We start from the raw sequence: 16,655 nt of genomic DNA on the forward strand, positions 1-16,655 counted from the left end.
CTTCTAAAGTGGGGGGGGGGGAAGGGTATGCAAGTAGGAGTGGAAAATAAGTTTGTATTGATCATTAGGCCTACTTAGTCTAAAATCCTCAAAACCGATGTGTCCTTCTTGTGAAGTACTAGTAGTAGGCCTACTAGTAGGTATACAATCTGGTAAAGAACATGACATGGAAGCTATTGACAATATAAGACTTTTCAGCGACTAATGAGGAATTTTCATTTTAAATGGTCATATGAAAACAAGGCGGACCAGAATTCAATACAAATCGGTGTGTCCTACTTGCAGTGTAGTAATAGCCTACAATGCTGCATTGATTTGGAGTCAAATTAGATTTTTGAACAACAAATACTTACTTTTGCCTTAATATATTCATAAAAAATACGAAAGAATGTGGAAGAACATGCTATAGAAAAAAAATAGTTTGATGGACTTTTCTTCTTGTATCAGGTTACACAATAACGCTCAGTGAGACGTCTAAAACTACAATATGTTAAAATGAATATACATTAAAAACTTTAGAGTCTTCATGTCTGGAGTGCATATTCTGAACTGTCCCGTGTAGGCAAACTGAGGAGGCATACTCTTAAAGACACAGTGACATCTGGTGGCATAAATAAATCAGGTGCTAGAGATGGCTGTATCACGAGATGAGTTTTACAAATGTTTCCACAAGTGACCCAAAGAGTGCTTCTCTACCAGTCAAGTATTGTTACCATTGTTACCATTGTTACACGGGCTGTCGTTGTGAGCATGTTGCCATGTCAGTTTCACATTTGAGTCCTTTATTACCTCGTTACAGCGCCAAAGACCTGCAGGCTTCACTGTAGACTCGTTAAACTCCACCAATCGGGAAAATGCAGTATCGATCTATTACAGAAACGCATTTTTCTTCTACTCAATTTTAATGTTATATGGACATTTTGAGGAGCATCATTATTAACAGTATTTACCAACAGTTACAAATTCTGTGCATTTTGAAAATAACTATATCATGAATGCCAACAAGTTAAGCGTTACCTACCTCAATATCAGTGTTTGCAGTGGTAATGTTCTTTTTATTTTGTTGATAGAAGCACATATTTTGTCCGACCATTTGCATATAGGCAAATATATAGGATTCCCCCCCCTTCTTTAACAGCAATTTAAAGCCTTTAACTGCCGATACCTTTCAACAAGAAAAATAAAACAAATAGCAAGAGTAGCTTTTTACTGTTTTTATTGTTGCTGGAGGCTCTAATACAATATGAATCATAAGCTTTACAAAATAAAAACAAAACAAAAATACAACAAAAAAGATTCCCCTCCAAAATGGAAACAGTCAAAGGTTTCCACTGAGACACAAAGACAAACTGTGACCCCCAACAAAGACATAGTACTGTAGGTGAGGAGAGAAAAGTTGAACAAGCTGAATAGAGGGGGGGCTGACTGTCATGTTATACACAGTGTAGGGGGGGTTGGGTTGACATGTGGGTGTAATCACCCGGTGATTATAACAGTCCATCCCCATGTTTGATAAGTCTACATTTCCACTCACTGCAGCACCACACAGGCTCACATGCATGAGTGGAATTAAAGTAAAAACCTTCTAACATAAACCGAAGGCCGCCCTCGTGTTCACACCATTTACTAAGAAGAATGACAGTAATACGCCAACAGTAATAATTTTATACAAATATATCAGGGGTGTCGTAGACAAAAGTAGGTGCTTGAAATCAATTTGATGTACATAATGACAGCCCCACCGAGCCTACACCACCTACAGCACAGTCTGTGTCCGCTTCCTGGACACGGAGGAAGAGCCGGGCCAAAGTCGCGAGTTTGAAACTGACCGAGGACACATCGGCTGTGAGAACATCAGGGATTATTACAACAATGACCCTCACACTGTAAGATTATCATTAACCGTGGTAATACTATCATTATATTCAGAACGTGGGAGAGAGGAGAGGGGTGAAGAGAGACAGAGGGAGCGTGAGGGACTGGCTTCATGGCAGATGAGATGCATGAAAACCAGACAGAAAAACAAAAACAAATAAAAAGCTAAGCATTTTCTCCTTTTTTGTTTTTTCCACAAATAAACAAGAGTGCAGCACTGAAACAGGCGTGGAGGGAGAGACGAAGAGAAACAGAGAAAAGATGGCGGAGATGAGGCGGAGAGAGTGAGAGAGACAGAAAAAAAACTAAAACAGTAGCAACTCTAGCTGTTGTGTTTGCGTTTGAGTGCCTCCATCAGGTCGACCTTCAGAGCCTCTTGCTTTGACTTGTCAGCCAGAGTCTGAACACTCCTGTGGGGGGGGGGACAAAGAGAGAAGAGACAGTCAGTGCTAGATCAAACGTGAAAACAGCAAGACTGGAAAAGCTTATCCAGTGACAACAAAACACAAGTTGAAGAGAAAAAGTGAGGAGCTGAATCTATAAGTTAGACAACACGTCCCAACTCCTTCTCTGTGGAGAAAAATATGTATTATCACACACTGAATGCATACACACTGCACACACGGGGCATTAGTGTCAGGCACATAAACAGTTGCAGTTATTTTCCATCATGCAGTTAAACCGTGTGCTTTACCTGTCTGCACTGTCTTAAAGCAGGATTCATTATACTTCACAATATGCACTTCGTTGAACTCTGAGGTATCTGCATAACCATCTGAGATTATAAACAAGGTGCCTGCAGGTTTCAATAAGTGACATTTAAAGTCCGTTTTAGGACCACCTAGAATTTGTAATCTGCGTCTGTTCAGGCAGAACATTTGCATATGTATTAGGATGTTGAAACAAAATAGGAATATATACACAGTGGATATATTAAAGTTAGGCTCTGTCCCTCAGTTTCTCTTCATCTATTGAAGCTCATTTACAATAAAAAGGTGTAAAGCTGTTGAACAGAGGGTGGAGAATACCTATGCCAATCGGATTTCTCTGTGATGAGTTCTTTCACTCACAGACACTTTATAAATGTGTTTTACTTTGATAGGAAAACATTCCCCACACAGAATAAACACAACATTTTCGAAAACCTTATAAGGCCAATAGACAGCCGAACAGCAGCGTTGGTGACGGCTTTGAATACTCTGACATGGTTAGTGTGTCGCTCCCTCTCGGCGATTGTTTGTTAGACTTAAAGGTAAACAAACAAAACCTGCACAACATGCCGTCACAGCTGCTAAACACTCCGAGGAGCATGCAGCAAAGTCCTGCACACATTCACATTCACTAAAAAAAATATTTTACCTCCAGCATCTATTTGTTGTAGATAAAATGTGTATATACATCTCAACAATCTACCGTCCAACATACTTTTTTTATGGGAATCTAAACATTAGTATTATGAAGTCGTTTTAAAAAACAAAAAAGGAACAGATGGGTCTCACCAATTCACATCGGAAATCAGAATGCTTTTACAAATATCCTAGGGTTCATAGTGATATAAAATTGAATATGCCCAAAAAGTTCATTCTGTGTTTAAAAAAGGCAGAGTTGTGATATTCCTCAGGAAATGAAAGTCCTTTAAGATCCTTGGGAAGCTTTCAAAATGTTTTCTATCAGGTTTTTGTGGCTAGTTTTATTTAATGCTGGGGTATGTAATAGAGTCGGCCTTTTGCTGTAATTAGATAGACTTCTCTTTTTATTAGAGAACGTTCCGGATGAGAGAAGCAGGAGAAGAGTTCAGATATTAATTGAGTTAGAAAGTAATCCCCTTTGGTGTTATCATAATTGATTAGAATGAGCAGTTTTGATTGTAAGAAAAGTCTAAAATACTGTATTATTTTAACTTTGCTCGCTTCCTTCCTTTAAGTACAGTGGGACATCTGAGAGAGGAGCAGCAAGTGATGAGAAACATTGTCTTGTCTTTTTCCTGTGTTTGACTTAGCAGTATACAATGATACACACACACACACACACACACACACACACACACACACACTTCTCCATGCCAGGTTGTACCTCTGAAACTAGTCAATGAAGATCTGACGCTGAGTGAGGACCTGCGACAGCTCCTTCTGGAGCTGCCGGTACTTTTGGTTATCGGGCAAAGACTCAATAGATCTGGAGCACAGAGGAGAGACAGGAGGGGAGGAGAGGAGACAGAGGGAGAGACATGAGGGGAGGATAGGAGACAGAGGCAGAGACAGGAGGGGAGGAGAGGAGACATAGGGAGAGACAGGAGGGGAGGAGAGGAGACATAGGGAGAGACAGGAGGGGAGGAGAGGAGACAGAGGGAGAGACAGGAGGGGAGGAGAGGAGACATAGGGAGAGACAGGAGGGGAGGAGAGGAGACATAGGGAGAGACATGAGGGGAGGAGAGGAGACATGAGGGAGAGACATGAGGGGAGGAGAGGAGACAGAGGGAGAGACAGGAGGGGAGGAGAGGAGACAGAGGGAGAGACAGGGAGGGGAGGAGAGGAGACATAGGGAGAGACAGGAGGGGAGGAGAGGAGACAGAGGGAGAGACATGAGGGGAGGAGAGGAGACAGAGGGAGAGACATGAGGGGAGGAGAGGAGACAGAGGGAGAGACAGGAGGGGAGGAGAGGAGACATAGGGAGAGACAGGAGGGGAGGAGAGGAGACATAGGGAGAGACAGGAGGGGAGGAGAGGAGACAGAGGGAGAGACAGGAGGGGAGGAGAGGAGACAGAGGGAGAGACATGAGGGGAGGAGAGGAGACATAGGGAGAGACAGGAGGGGAGGAGAGGAGACATAGGGAGAGACAGGAGGGGAGGAGAGGAGACATAGGGAGAGACAGGAGGGGAGGAAAGGAGACAGAGGGAGAGACAGGGGGACAGACAGGAGGACAGACAGGGAGAAGAATGGAGGCAAAATGTGGGAGAGAAGACATAAGAAAAATGAAATCATAGGAGAGGTTGAAGAGATGGCTAGGGGAGGGTGGAGGTGGGGAGAATACAGAAAAATATGCAGTGGTGGACAAAATGCTCAGATCAGTTACTGACCGTGTTTAAAGTTAACAATGAAATATGATTAATATAATTAATATGAAAATGCAGCAATGCTCAGTTACTCTGGTGTTTAATCATTATTATTGATGCCTCTATGTGTTCACCACTGTAATGTTGCAGCTAGTAAACCTGTATTTTACTATATACTGTTGGGTCATTTATGAATTTTAGCAAGTGGTCAATTATCAAAAATAATACATTATTATTATTTTTGCATAAATAATATGGATCTAAAGCTTTAAAGTAACTCAAGTTATCAAATACATATAATAGAGTAAAAAGGTAAAATATTTGCCTCAGGGAAGTGGTGAAGTGTAAAGTTGCAAACTTAAAATCGTAATTTATTAATGGTACTAACTTACTGTCCACCATTAAAGAAAAGCAACTGAGAAGAGTAATAAATCAAATAAATGATCAGATAAGAAATGACAGAAATGTCTGTTGAACAAGCCGACAGACGGAGACTCAGAAGTAAACCAACTCCGGCAGAAGAAGACGAACAGAGTCTCTGCAGAACCGCTGACTGAGGCGCTGTAAAACGAGAGGGGGGGGGGGGGGGGGGGGGGGTTTAATCATCCAAACTACTCATGTGCTGTTACCTTAGGCCGTTGACGATGTCCTTGGTCTTGCCAAAGTAGATTTCATTCAGTGTGGAGCGAATCTTGTTCTCCATATCCTGAAACAAGAATTAAAACATTCTAGCTATCAGTCTGACTTTTTTCAGTTTACAATGACAACATTTTAAGATAAAAGCTTTTTGAAAACAGAAAACTTGTAGGCACTAAAAAAAAAGAATACTCCTTAAAGTAATGTTTTAATAAATATCCACAGTGTAATGTTCAGGACATCTATTCTTGAATAATAATAAATTCCACTAATGTCACTGCAGATGAGTAGAATCACTGTTTTAGGTAGGCAGATCAAATTTAAAGAAGCAGGATATCAGCTGTTATTCTGACCTCGACAAGGCGGCCGATGTTGGCGATGTGGGGTGAGGACTCTCCAACTGTCTCGTCTTTTTCCATCTGTGAAAAGATTAAACAAATTGAGTTCATGGATGTCAACAGAAGGCTCAGCAGTGGTTTAACATTCAGCTCAACACCGTACCTGTCTCGTAAGACTGCCGCCCAGGTTCATGGTGCCGGAGCCGGTCTTGGTTGTCTGGAGCCACAGCATGACGGTGGAGGTGAGTTTGTAGTGAGCAGTACGACCGCTGGACTTCTCCTGCTCGCCAACAGACACAACACGCAATGAGACAAACTGCAGTAGCACCCTGCATCGCTCCAAGGATTAAAGGATCCCCTGTATGTCACTGATTTAAACATCACCTGCAAAACTCACACAGGTTTTTGTCTTTGCAGGTTTAGACTTACTATACTAAAACAGAAAGACTGGGAGGAGCCTGTTATAATTTGGTTAAAGTAAACTGACAAAATATGTTTGACAACAAACTTTTCCATGACAAAGAAGAAACGATGACGAGACGGCACCAGCGTCATTAAACAAGAACGGTGCTTTATCAACATGGAGTATCGTTTGCAGAAAACTAGTTTAAATAACTAAAATGTCTGTTTGTTTTCTCTTTCAGACAAACACACTGTGCTGCGGCACGGATTCTGTATCCGCCCGTGTCTCGGTCCTAAATCCTGACTATTGGCTCCGTTATACATAAGGTTTGCCAGTTGGGTCCGGTTCTGGTGTCTTATTTACACATACGCAGTTGCACATTTGGCCCTACAAATTGGCTCTAAAAGCGGGTCGGGTGGTGCGACCTCAAATAAAAAAACTTTACAAAAACATTTAGACTAAAACTATGAAGGATGGAAACAACTTAAACGTGAGTAAAACCAGAAGGCATTGTTGTCTGAGGAATAAGACTTATACTAAATCAGCTGTCAAAACTAATACTGGAGGAGTTCATATGTCAACCTATTTCATTCCGACTGATTCTTACCTGCACCTCCACCACATGGATGGAGTCCCAGCACCCTTTGATCTTCTTGGATCCATCGCCGGCCTTCTTGATGAGAATAACTCCAGCGAAGCCATGATCCAAGTCCCAGAGGTACACAGAGGACACGCCACCCTCAAAGTACCTGGAAGACACACATGGAGGTCAATAGAGGGAAACGCTGACCATCTATTAAAAACACCCAATGGGATATCTTCGCTGTTACTCACAGATCTCTGTACTGGTCGAAGGCGTTGTTGGCCTCGACCTCGAGTTTCCTCAGGCGGGCTGAAGGCATAGCACCATCTTCAATGGGAGGTTCATACTTATTACTCCACGGGGATCTGATGTATTAAAAATAACAATACAAAACACATTAAAAGTTGGCAGCTATAAGTCTATTTGTCAAGAACAGCTAACTGATCTTTATGTGGTTAAAGTGCAGTTATGAACTCGACCTGTAGGAGTCGCCATCTCTGTTGTAATCACAGAGCAGGTAGTCTTTCCCCACCACTTTGTCCCGGGCAATCTTCAGGGGCTGGTCCACAGAAGAGAGGAGGTCCTCGCACAGACTGGGCACCTGAAAACAAACAACAGAAGAAAAAAATCCCAGAACATCAACACAATGTTTTGGAAAGCAATACATTTCTTCAAAAGTTGGTAAAATATCCCTAATTCTAAGACTTTTATTTAAAAAGTGTTCCGTTTGTCTTGAGTGTAAAGAAGAGACATAAGAGCAAGCTATTTTTTTCTATTTACACATCCTGTAAGAAATGCATACTTGAGGAACAGACAAGACAGCAGAAACAAAAGCAGCCTTGAGTTTGGTTTTCTCCTTTGGCCAAAGGTGAACTGAAAGCTCTCGTCTTCCTTTCACATACCAGCTTTTTTCAATAAGCAGAGGTTACTCAGTGGAGCTTGAATATAATATCAATTGGAAACATAATATGGAGAGGATGAGGGGGTACAAATTACTTCTCACAGACTGACATGGACTCCCCTCTCCATGTCCTCCAGCATCAGAGTACTGACACAAAGGAGGCCCTGTTTCCCCAAAAATCCCCCACACCCCCGAACAGTCACACACCTGGCAGCCCAGACTGGGTGAAACAAGGTAAGGAGGGGGGGGGGGGGAGACAAAACCCTTTGGTAAAGTGTGAGGTAAGAGAGAAAATGGAGAAGGGAGGAGGAGTCAAAGAGATGTGAAACAAACAGGAAGAGTTTGAGCAGAGGTGCCTGGCAGTGGAGGTGATTGACAGCTCTGATAATAATTGCTAACAAGCAGACACAGTGTAATGGGTGAGAAGAGAGCTTATGCCCAGGGGAGAGAGGTTAAATGTGAAGGAAGAGGAAGCTGAGCAGGTGGGGGTCTGGGTGGAAAATGATGCATATGGTGCCAAGCTAACACTGGTAGAAGTGTGATTTGATTTGTGTCTAATTTAGCTTCATTTCTCAGACTCCGCTGGCACTGCTTTGTTAAAATGAACAGAACAGGTCAAACAACCTCAAAAGACTCAATAAGAGTTTAAATTATACACCTACGGATGTACAGGCAGAAATGTTACGTCATTCAAGTACACAGAGGATTGAGAAAGAAAAGAAACTTCCACAAAGGCTGAAAAAAGCTTCAGTTACCTTGCATTGTATTACATAACAAACACCAACATAAAAACCCACAGGAGGCTCATTGAAAGACTCTTGTGATGCTACCAAACACACTACAGATCTTACAAACAACAATCCCAGGACAGTAAACCAGGGTATAACTCAATATCAGTTTGAAGGGAAATCTATATTTGGAATATTTTCACTGCTCTACCTGGCTGTGAGGCGGCTGAACAGTGCATCTGTGCTATCCCCATAGCCACCATGGAACAACCACAGTCACATGTGTATAAGGTTATTTAGATTTTATATTTAAATGCTGCGTGTTACAGATAATAATAAACTTGAAACTGGTATTTTTGTTGGTTTTCAAACACATCACACAAAAATACTTGACACAACTTTAACTGGATGTTTAGGATTGCTGTCCATCCATTACAGAACATCTGGGTTTCTTTTGCAGAATGTTGTGAATTGATTCAGAATCTAAGATAAACACAACCTGGATCCTTAAATAGATGTTTACACCACCTTCTAATAGTCTAAACCCTGTGTGTTTAAAGTGTGTTTCATTAGAGGTAATGGAGGTCTGACAGATGAAGCGGAGACGTAAACTCACCAGGTCGATGAGGTCGCTGAGGTTCTTCTCGATCTGCTGAGGAGGCAGACGCCTCATCAGGTCCAGGGCACAGTCGAGCTGCTGGTCGTTCTGAAAACAAGGAGACAACATTCATTACACTGTGCCGTCAGGTTATAGTTATTCACAACAAATAAATACAAAAGTTTTAGTTTGAATCTCATTTAGAAACCAACATTTCTTTTATTCAACAATGTTAAAGAATAATCTATCAATGATATATCATTACATTTATACGTAATTGCTATTAGAATGATATTATTATCCACACAACAGAACAAAGGAAATGTATAGAAATTGCTATCTCTTTGTTCTAACTTAATGCAGGTGTAACGTTTGTTTTTAAAGACTTAGAAGTCACACCAGTTAAGATCAATTATATTATTAAAAAATAATAAAACATTTAACTGCGAGACAGTTCCAGCTTTCATTCCCACCATAGAAATAAAAAGCCAATAGCTGTAATGATGTTAGACAATAAAAAGCCTTTTCATCATAAATAGAAAAATGGATTCAGTGTTGTTTTATATAAAAGTACAAACATGAGGCTTAAGAAGACTGTTAGTGAAACCAAATTACACACTTTTTAGAACAACATCCTTCTTTATGTTTCTATCCCTCATCTGCAACCCATCAAGTAAACACGCAAACTCACTTTCATTAACGCAAACCTTTTGTGCTAAAGAGACTTTGAACAACTGGGACTGCTGGAGCTTCATGATATCTTCACATAAACTTAAAAGAATACATATTTTCGTGCAGGATTGTGGAATTTGCACCCCTAAACAAATCATGTAGGATCTATTCATGGCCAGTATAAACAAGAGGAAGGATTAGAGCAAGTGAAACCTGCTTCAATGTTCATACGGACATAGGGTTACTGTTTTGAGACACACCTGAATCCTATGGAATCTATACTTTACAAAGAAAACCTGCTTTTGCTCTTGAAGAGGTTGTGTTGAAATAATGACTTTCACAACGCGCCACTTTCAAAGCAGTCTCCCTCATTATGCACTGTGAAGTTGCATTGTGTAGGAAAATATACGTAAGCATTGGATCATGCCATGGTATTGGTATGCTCCCTATAAAAAAATGATGACTTCAACTCCTTCACGTCTCAAAAACAGCCGAATGATAAATGCCTGCTACATTCTGTATGAGGGTATGAGAGGCGTAGATGTGCTGAGTACATTCACACCCTTCTAGGCTTAACTCTGCGAGACTACAGACACAACCCTTCCAGCTCAGTACACTTAACACTAGGGATGCACGATATTGGTTTTTTGAAACCGATACCGATAACTTCCTGCTTCTCAAGACCGATACGATAAGTTCCTGCTTCTCAAGACCGATACGATAACTTCCTGCTTCTCAAGACCGATACGATAACTTCCTGCTTCTCAAGACCGATACGATAACTTCCTGCTTCTCAAGACCGATACGATAACTTCCTGCTTCTCAAGACCGATACGATAACTAACTACCGATACGATACCGATACCCGATAATAATATAATATATATTAAATGTACCTGTAGTTTTTGCACACCTGGTGGTAAAAAAAAGACTAGTAGTGAGCAAATGACATGAGCATTACTTCTATGAACAAAACAAAGCCAAGAACAGTTTTGACTCTCATCAAGCGCCATCATTTCTATGATGAAGTTAGAGATCGTTTTAGCCCTGGGGTCGTCTCTGGCAAACTTCTTGCCTTTTTTAAAAGCCTCGTCGATAGGTAAAAGCCCCGGTGCCTTTGCAGCTGGCTTTGGATTCGCCGCTAGTTTAGCAGCGCAGGCGTCTTCGTACGCTTTTAACACACCATCGTAGCGATGGCGATGTTTCAGGTGACTAATCAGGTTGGAAGTATTATAGCTCGTTGCCTTTTTCCCTCCTCGTGGAACTTCTGCATTTGTTAATACAAATAGCAAGCGAACTATCTAACTCTGAAACTTTGAAATAGTCCCATACTAGGGGCGACATGTTTGTTTACTGTCCTGGCTTCACGGCCGCACACCATTTACGTCACAGCCAGGCATGAGTTAGGGAGCGCTGGATTTGTGAAAAACTCCCCTCTTCCTAAACCACAGTACTGGCAAAACAGGAGGAGCCGAGTGAAAAACAAGCGCCCCTCATCCCAATCCACCCACACCGCAGTATTTTTTTCTTTACCCAAAAAATATATTGTATATTATCGGGGCTATTAATACTGTTATCGGGTTTATCGGGATGACGTCATAATTCCTAATATCGGACCGATAATTATCGGGCTGATAATTATCGTGCACCACTACTTAACACCATTCATGACTAGTCACGTGAGACATTTAGACCAAAGTAATTGTCCGCCAGTTAAATCCAAAAAGCCAAGTTCAGTTCAGTTCCTTCTGTAGGTAAAACTTCAATACATGTGGCAACAGACCATATTCAAATAAGTGATGTCAGTGAGGATACCATCCATCAGTCAAAGGATGCTCTTTATCGTTCTGAGGCGTGTCATGTCATGTCGGAAGGGTGGCACATTAAGCGGCAGATAGTTGCCATCAGCTTTTCAATGAGCTGTACTGAGGTTACCTTCTATCAATGAAGCACAAAAGTCAATTAACAATATGTTTTTTAAAGACTAATGTTACTGATGCTCTTGGAACAAATGTTTTGTTTTCCTGCTACACAAACCTGTAATTTCAAGTGGTATTACACCAATTTGTATACATTTATTTTTTGTATGTTTTAACTAATAATAAAAATCCATACAGTGTTTTTTTAGAATTGATAGTCTCACAAAACATAATATCGCAATACTAAAGTGCACCAATATTTTCTTAGACCCCTAATGCTGATCTGAATCAAACAAATCCTGACTAATTTGATCTCTGCTACGGTGTAGTTACTTGATGGTGGTCATGAAACATAAAACATGGATTCAATCAATGTGGGAACCGAGGGTAAAGGCACTGTAAGCAGGTGTACCACCCCCCACCAAACTAACCACAAAATAAAATATACAGCCTGAGACAACTCCTTTTGTGTTTATCTGTCTTAGTTGTTTACTGAGGGTTGTTTTGTTACACTAAGTCACTCAACACATGTTGGATAAAATGGTCCTCAATAAACTACAGTTTGTAAAGCAGCAGCAGGACCAGTCTTTGACTTTTTCAGATTAGTGTTCATGTATGTTGTATCCAGTAGAAAACATTCCTTCAAAAAAGTAATCCCTTTAACTGTGATGGTCTCTTTGTTGTGCAGCGGTTTTAAGATAAATACATGTAAAATTGTTTTCTTTTCTTAAGAAAGGCAAGTTAATTATGAGTAAATGAAAAATGAGTGGCAAAAAGGCACATAGGAGAGAGGACTGCATAGCAAGGCCTTCCCCGGGGGTTCCTCTCTAAAATCAGCACTGAGCAACCGGATATAAGTGAGCAGGGGAGGACAGACCAGCCAGGACATGAAACTCTGGGGAATGTGTAAGAAGATGTAGGAAGTTGAGAGATAGTAGAGGGCCAAAACTTGTTTTTCATCTAACCCTGGTCTATAACTGGCTCTTCCACAATCATTATCAGACAATAACATTAAAGTCACTTCTTCTGCAGTGTTACTCAGCAGACTGTGGGTAAAAGCCTGCCATTTCTTACACAGCCTTGTCTACTTTGCAAAGGCCCCAACACAGCATTCTGTGCTTAGCAACGCCTAAGACAACTGTGAATGGTTTCAAGAATGACAATATTTAGAGCCCGCCCTGACACAGCACCGTGGAGATAGGTCTGGCTAGTGGCTATGTAAGACTTAAAGATAACTACAAAATATTACAATACCTACATTTGAGTTAATGTTGGTGTTGTATAAGTGGCCCAACTTACATTCTAAAAACATTCAACATGTTATTACAAACGTTACTATGGCTATGAAAGCCCAGAGTTAAAATCCTGACATTTTAAATTATTGTTTTCTTCCATAAGAGACAAACAAACAATCTTCACTTCACTTCTAAGAAGAATGAAGAAATATGAATATATAACATTTTGTTTTGGAAATTAGTTGGAATTAATTGTGTTTAAATCTAATTCCCAAATAGCACCATAGCAATAGATGTTTGCTTTACCCTTTTAATTCTCTTTCCTTTAAGAGGTCGAAAATCCCTCTGCCTTGGCTTACTTATGAAGTAACATAAACCTAACAGTATACTCTTACTGCTGAGGGCTGGACAAAGGACCATGGCATGTTATAAAGTAGAGAACCCTCTTTCCATAAACATTTCCCCTTACGGGTGACCCTGAACATCACAGAAGTTTCTAAGCAATGTCTGCCGTGCCATTTCCTCTCCTCCGAGTTGCTTTTTGCCTGTCGACACATCTTTCTCAGCTGATGAATCAGTCTGCACCATCAGACACCTGCACTCCTTGACACAGTGTTTACCAGTGCTCCTGTCTCCGTGTAAACACTAGCTCAGACCAACAACCCCCGGGGTCAGGGCTCAGCCAGCAGGATGGATGAGGTGAGGTGAGGCCAGGAGAGTGGGCGACTGTGGAGAGAAACCAGCTGCTCCTCCCAACTCAAGCACAAGACAATCTAGGTCACCAAATGAAAGTACTACCAAACACAGTTTACACAGTGGGAAAACTTGGGAAAGGAAGTGTTGCTTCATTATGCTACAATAGTCGAAGTTAAATGTTTGTTTTTGTTTAACTTAAATGCATGATCAATTAAAGGGATGCTACAAGCATATGAGATTGAGGAATGAGAAAAATGTTCAAAAACAAGCAAGGTGTAAACAATGATTGCAGGTATGATATGTAGGGGTTGTCAGAGTTGAGCATTTCCCAGATAAAGTATTGGTCAAGTCTAGATCAAACTCACAAGGCAGAAAGCACTTAAGAGAGTAGGCTGACAGCTAGTCTAGGAATAGGAGGAGCAAGCAGTCTTATTTTAGCTACAGGCAACCCGGCGCTTGACTATATTAGCCTGTATGTGCGTGTGTTGTGCGCGTCTTGAGGATCGTGTGTGTGTATGTGTGTGTGCACACGTTATATTAGGACTCTTCTTCACTGATACAACTCACGAACTTGTGTAAAATCCAAAACATCCTGTGCTAACTTTATGCCTACGGGGCACCTAGCTTGGCTAACGGCTAGCTAACTATCAGTAAGAAACAACTGCTAGCTTAGCTACGAAGCTAATGCATCCGTATCCATTACGCAGAAGTGTTGCCAACAGTACAAGAAAGATATGCATCGGTGATTTATACACTTGAACCCCCTGGTGCCTCTGCTCTCAGGTTACCACCCAGCAGCTCCAGCTAGCGTTAGCTTAGCTTAGCCGTTGACGCTTCTTTAGCAGCAGCGCCACCAAACCCTCTTCTCCCGTCTCTCTCGGCCCTTACCATGTCTGCGGCGTCTCAGCGGGGCAGGGGAGGAAGATTTCACCGATGTCTCTACACCTTAGTTTTGCAGTGGCTTATCAAATCTCTTCGCTCGTCTGCTGTTGTTTTGTTGTGTTTTTTTAGTCCCCCGCGGAAGATGTTTTGTTCGCCTCTCCCTCACTGAACCCAGCCCTGTCAGCGAAATTCACTTCCTCAACCGGGCTACAGGAAGGAGGCTGCAGCCAGAAAACAGGCCCGGTTGCATGTCCGGGTCACTCCGGGCTTTCTCTGCGGCAGCCAATAGCGAAGGAGCAAGAAAGGCATTGCCAAGTATGGAAAGAGAGGAGTGGTGCAGAAAATATGTACTCAGTGAGGCAGACATGTACACTGTGTGAAGGAATAGAAACTACGGATCACTCTTTTTCTCTTCTGTTTTGTAGCAATACTTTCTGATGTGATATGTATATTATCAAGAATAAAAAATATGTTTAACCCAATTTACCATAAATCATATTACATTTGGATCTTCTGTTAAGGGTAAGAAAACAGAATATCCGTTAATTACTTTAATACATTATTTAATATTAAACATTATTGGAGTTATTTTTTAGGTTATAAATCCATAAAATATTGCAAGGCTTTTGTTTTCTCCACAAGAGCCTTGCCATATAAGCTTATCGTTCTAATCTTGACTATTCTCCACCCTTATTTCTGTCCACACCCTTTTTGCAAGCATATCTTCTGACATACCGTATGTCTTGTATGTTTTGGTGGAAAGATAAGTTATCTCCATTTCCAGTAGTCAGGGTTCATGTTTTTCACTGTGTCCATGTCAACCATATGTCTTGGGGTTAACTATTGTGAGGTGTGTCACAAAGAACAGGCATTCGGGACCCGGTCCTATTTATTTTTCAATAATATTTCTTATTTGTTTAGAAAATTCTCCATATCAAAGCTTTTATGACATAAACCACATTTTCTTTCCACCCTGAAGCTGCTCTGCATCCTGGATTGTTTGTAAATGGGAAACCTGCCTTTAGACATCTGTATATTATTGACTTTGAGTGGAAAGGATGTCCGCCTACATTTCATGAGAGAAGAAATCCAGCAACAATCTCAAAATGATTTGTTATCAAAGGTTTTTTGAAGAACAAGTCATGTTTTTGATTAAAAGAAGGTGTGGCTGAAATTATTTTCTCAAAATATGCCACATCTAGATTATCTTCCAGTAAAAGGAAATGGGCGCTAATCGAGAGGTATGTATTTTTTTACATTATGTTATTGTTGCATATAACTTTGAATTGGAACATAGTAGTTATAGTTTTGCAATATTACGAATAAATGTTGTGATATGAAGAACTTCTACCAAAAACACTAAGATGTTGAACAACCTGGGAAACCAGAACAGTTAGCAATTTCATTTTCAAGAGCTTATTTAAGGGATAAATACATTGAAAATGATGTCAAAGTAAAAAATAAAATAATGTAACAATAACCTAATAGGTTAATAGCCTATGTAATTTATATATAGGCCTACAATACATTTCTGACCTCCTGCTAAATTATGAACCATCCAGATCTCTCAGGTCTTCAGGGACTGGTCAGCTTTCTGTCCCCAGAGTCAGAACTAAACATGGAGAAGCAGCGTTCAGTTATTATGCTCCAAATATCTGGAACAAACTCCCAGAAACCTGCAGGTCCGCTGCAACTCTGACTACTTTTAAATCCAGGCTGAAGACTTTTCTTTTTGTCGCTGCTTTTAATTGAACTATTCATATCTTAGACTGCACTGTAACTTTGATCCATGTACTTTTTTCTTTTAATGTTTAATTGACTGCACTGTAACTTTTATCCATGTATTTTTTCTTTTAATGTTTATTTTATTAGCTTTTCTTTTTAATGACTGATTTTAAATGCCATTTTCTTAATCTCTTTCACTTTTTGTAAAGTACTTTGAATTGCCTTGTGTTGAAAAGTGCTATATAAATAAACTTGCCTTGCCTTGCCTTGCCTTACATTCAAAACAGGAAGGTTTAGACTCATAGAGTAGGCCTTACCTCACATACCCTATTATATGGTCAAATGTTATTTAAGAAGCTGAGTAAAATTAACGGTTAAAGAACACAAAAATACTGATGTGTTTTGTAGTTTG

At 40.6% G+C, this 16,655-nt stretch overlaps 1 protein-coding gene across 2 annotated transcripts; it reads right to left on the minus strand.

Moving 5' to 3' along the window:
• Positions 1–1,199: 1,199 nt before the first annotated feature.
• capzb (capping actin protein of muscle Z-line subunit beta) lies at positions 1,200–14,803 on the minus strand. Of its 2 annotated transcripts, XM_034223791.1 has the most exons (10): positions 14,525–14,803; positions 9,133–9,222; positions 7,367–7,488; positions 7,139–7,252; positions 6,912–7,053; positions 6,065–6,181; positions 5,917–5,982; positions 5,557–5,633; positions 3,949–4,050; positions 1,200–2,285 (listed from the first exon to the last, which is right to left on the minus strand). In XM_034223791.1, exons 1-9 carry the CDS (start codon positions 14,525–14,527, stop codon positions 3,957–3,959), a joined length of 825 nt encoding a protein of 274 aa, XP_034079682.1. In that variant the 5' UTR covers positions 14,528–14,803; the 3' UTR covers positions 1,200–2,285; positions 3,949–3,956. The 2 variants fall into 2 exon arrangements, with proteins under 2 accessions (XP_034079682.1, XP_034079683.1); XM_034223792.1 differs by lacking the exon at positions 3,949–4,050.
• Positions 14,804–16,655: the final 1,852 nt, after the last annotated feature.

This window comes from Gymnodraco acuticeps, unplaced genomic scaffold (genome assembly GCF_902827175.1).
Source record: "Gymnodraco acuticeps unplaced genomic scaffold, fGymAcu1.1, whole genome shotgun sequence".
NCBI lineage: Eukaryota > Metazoa > Chordata > Actinopteri > Perciformes > Bathydraconidae > Gymnodraco > Gymnodraco acuticeps.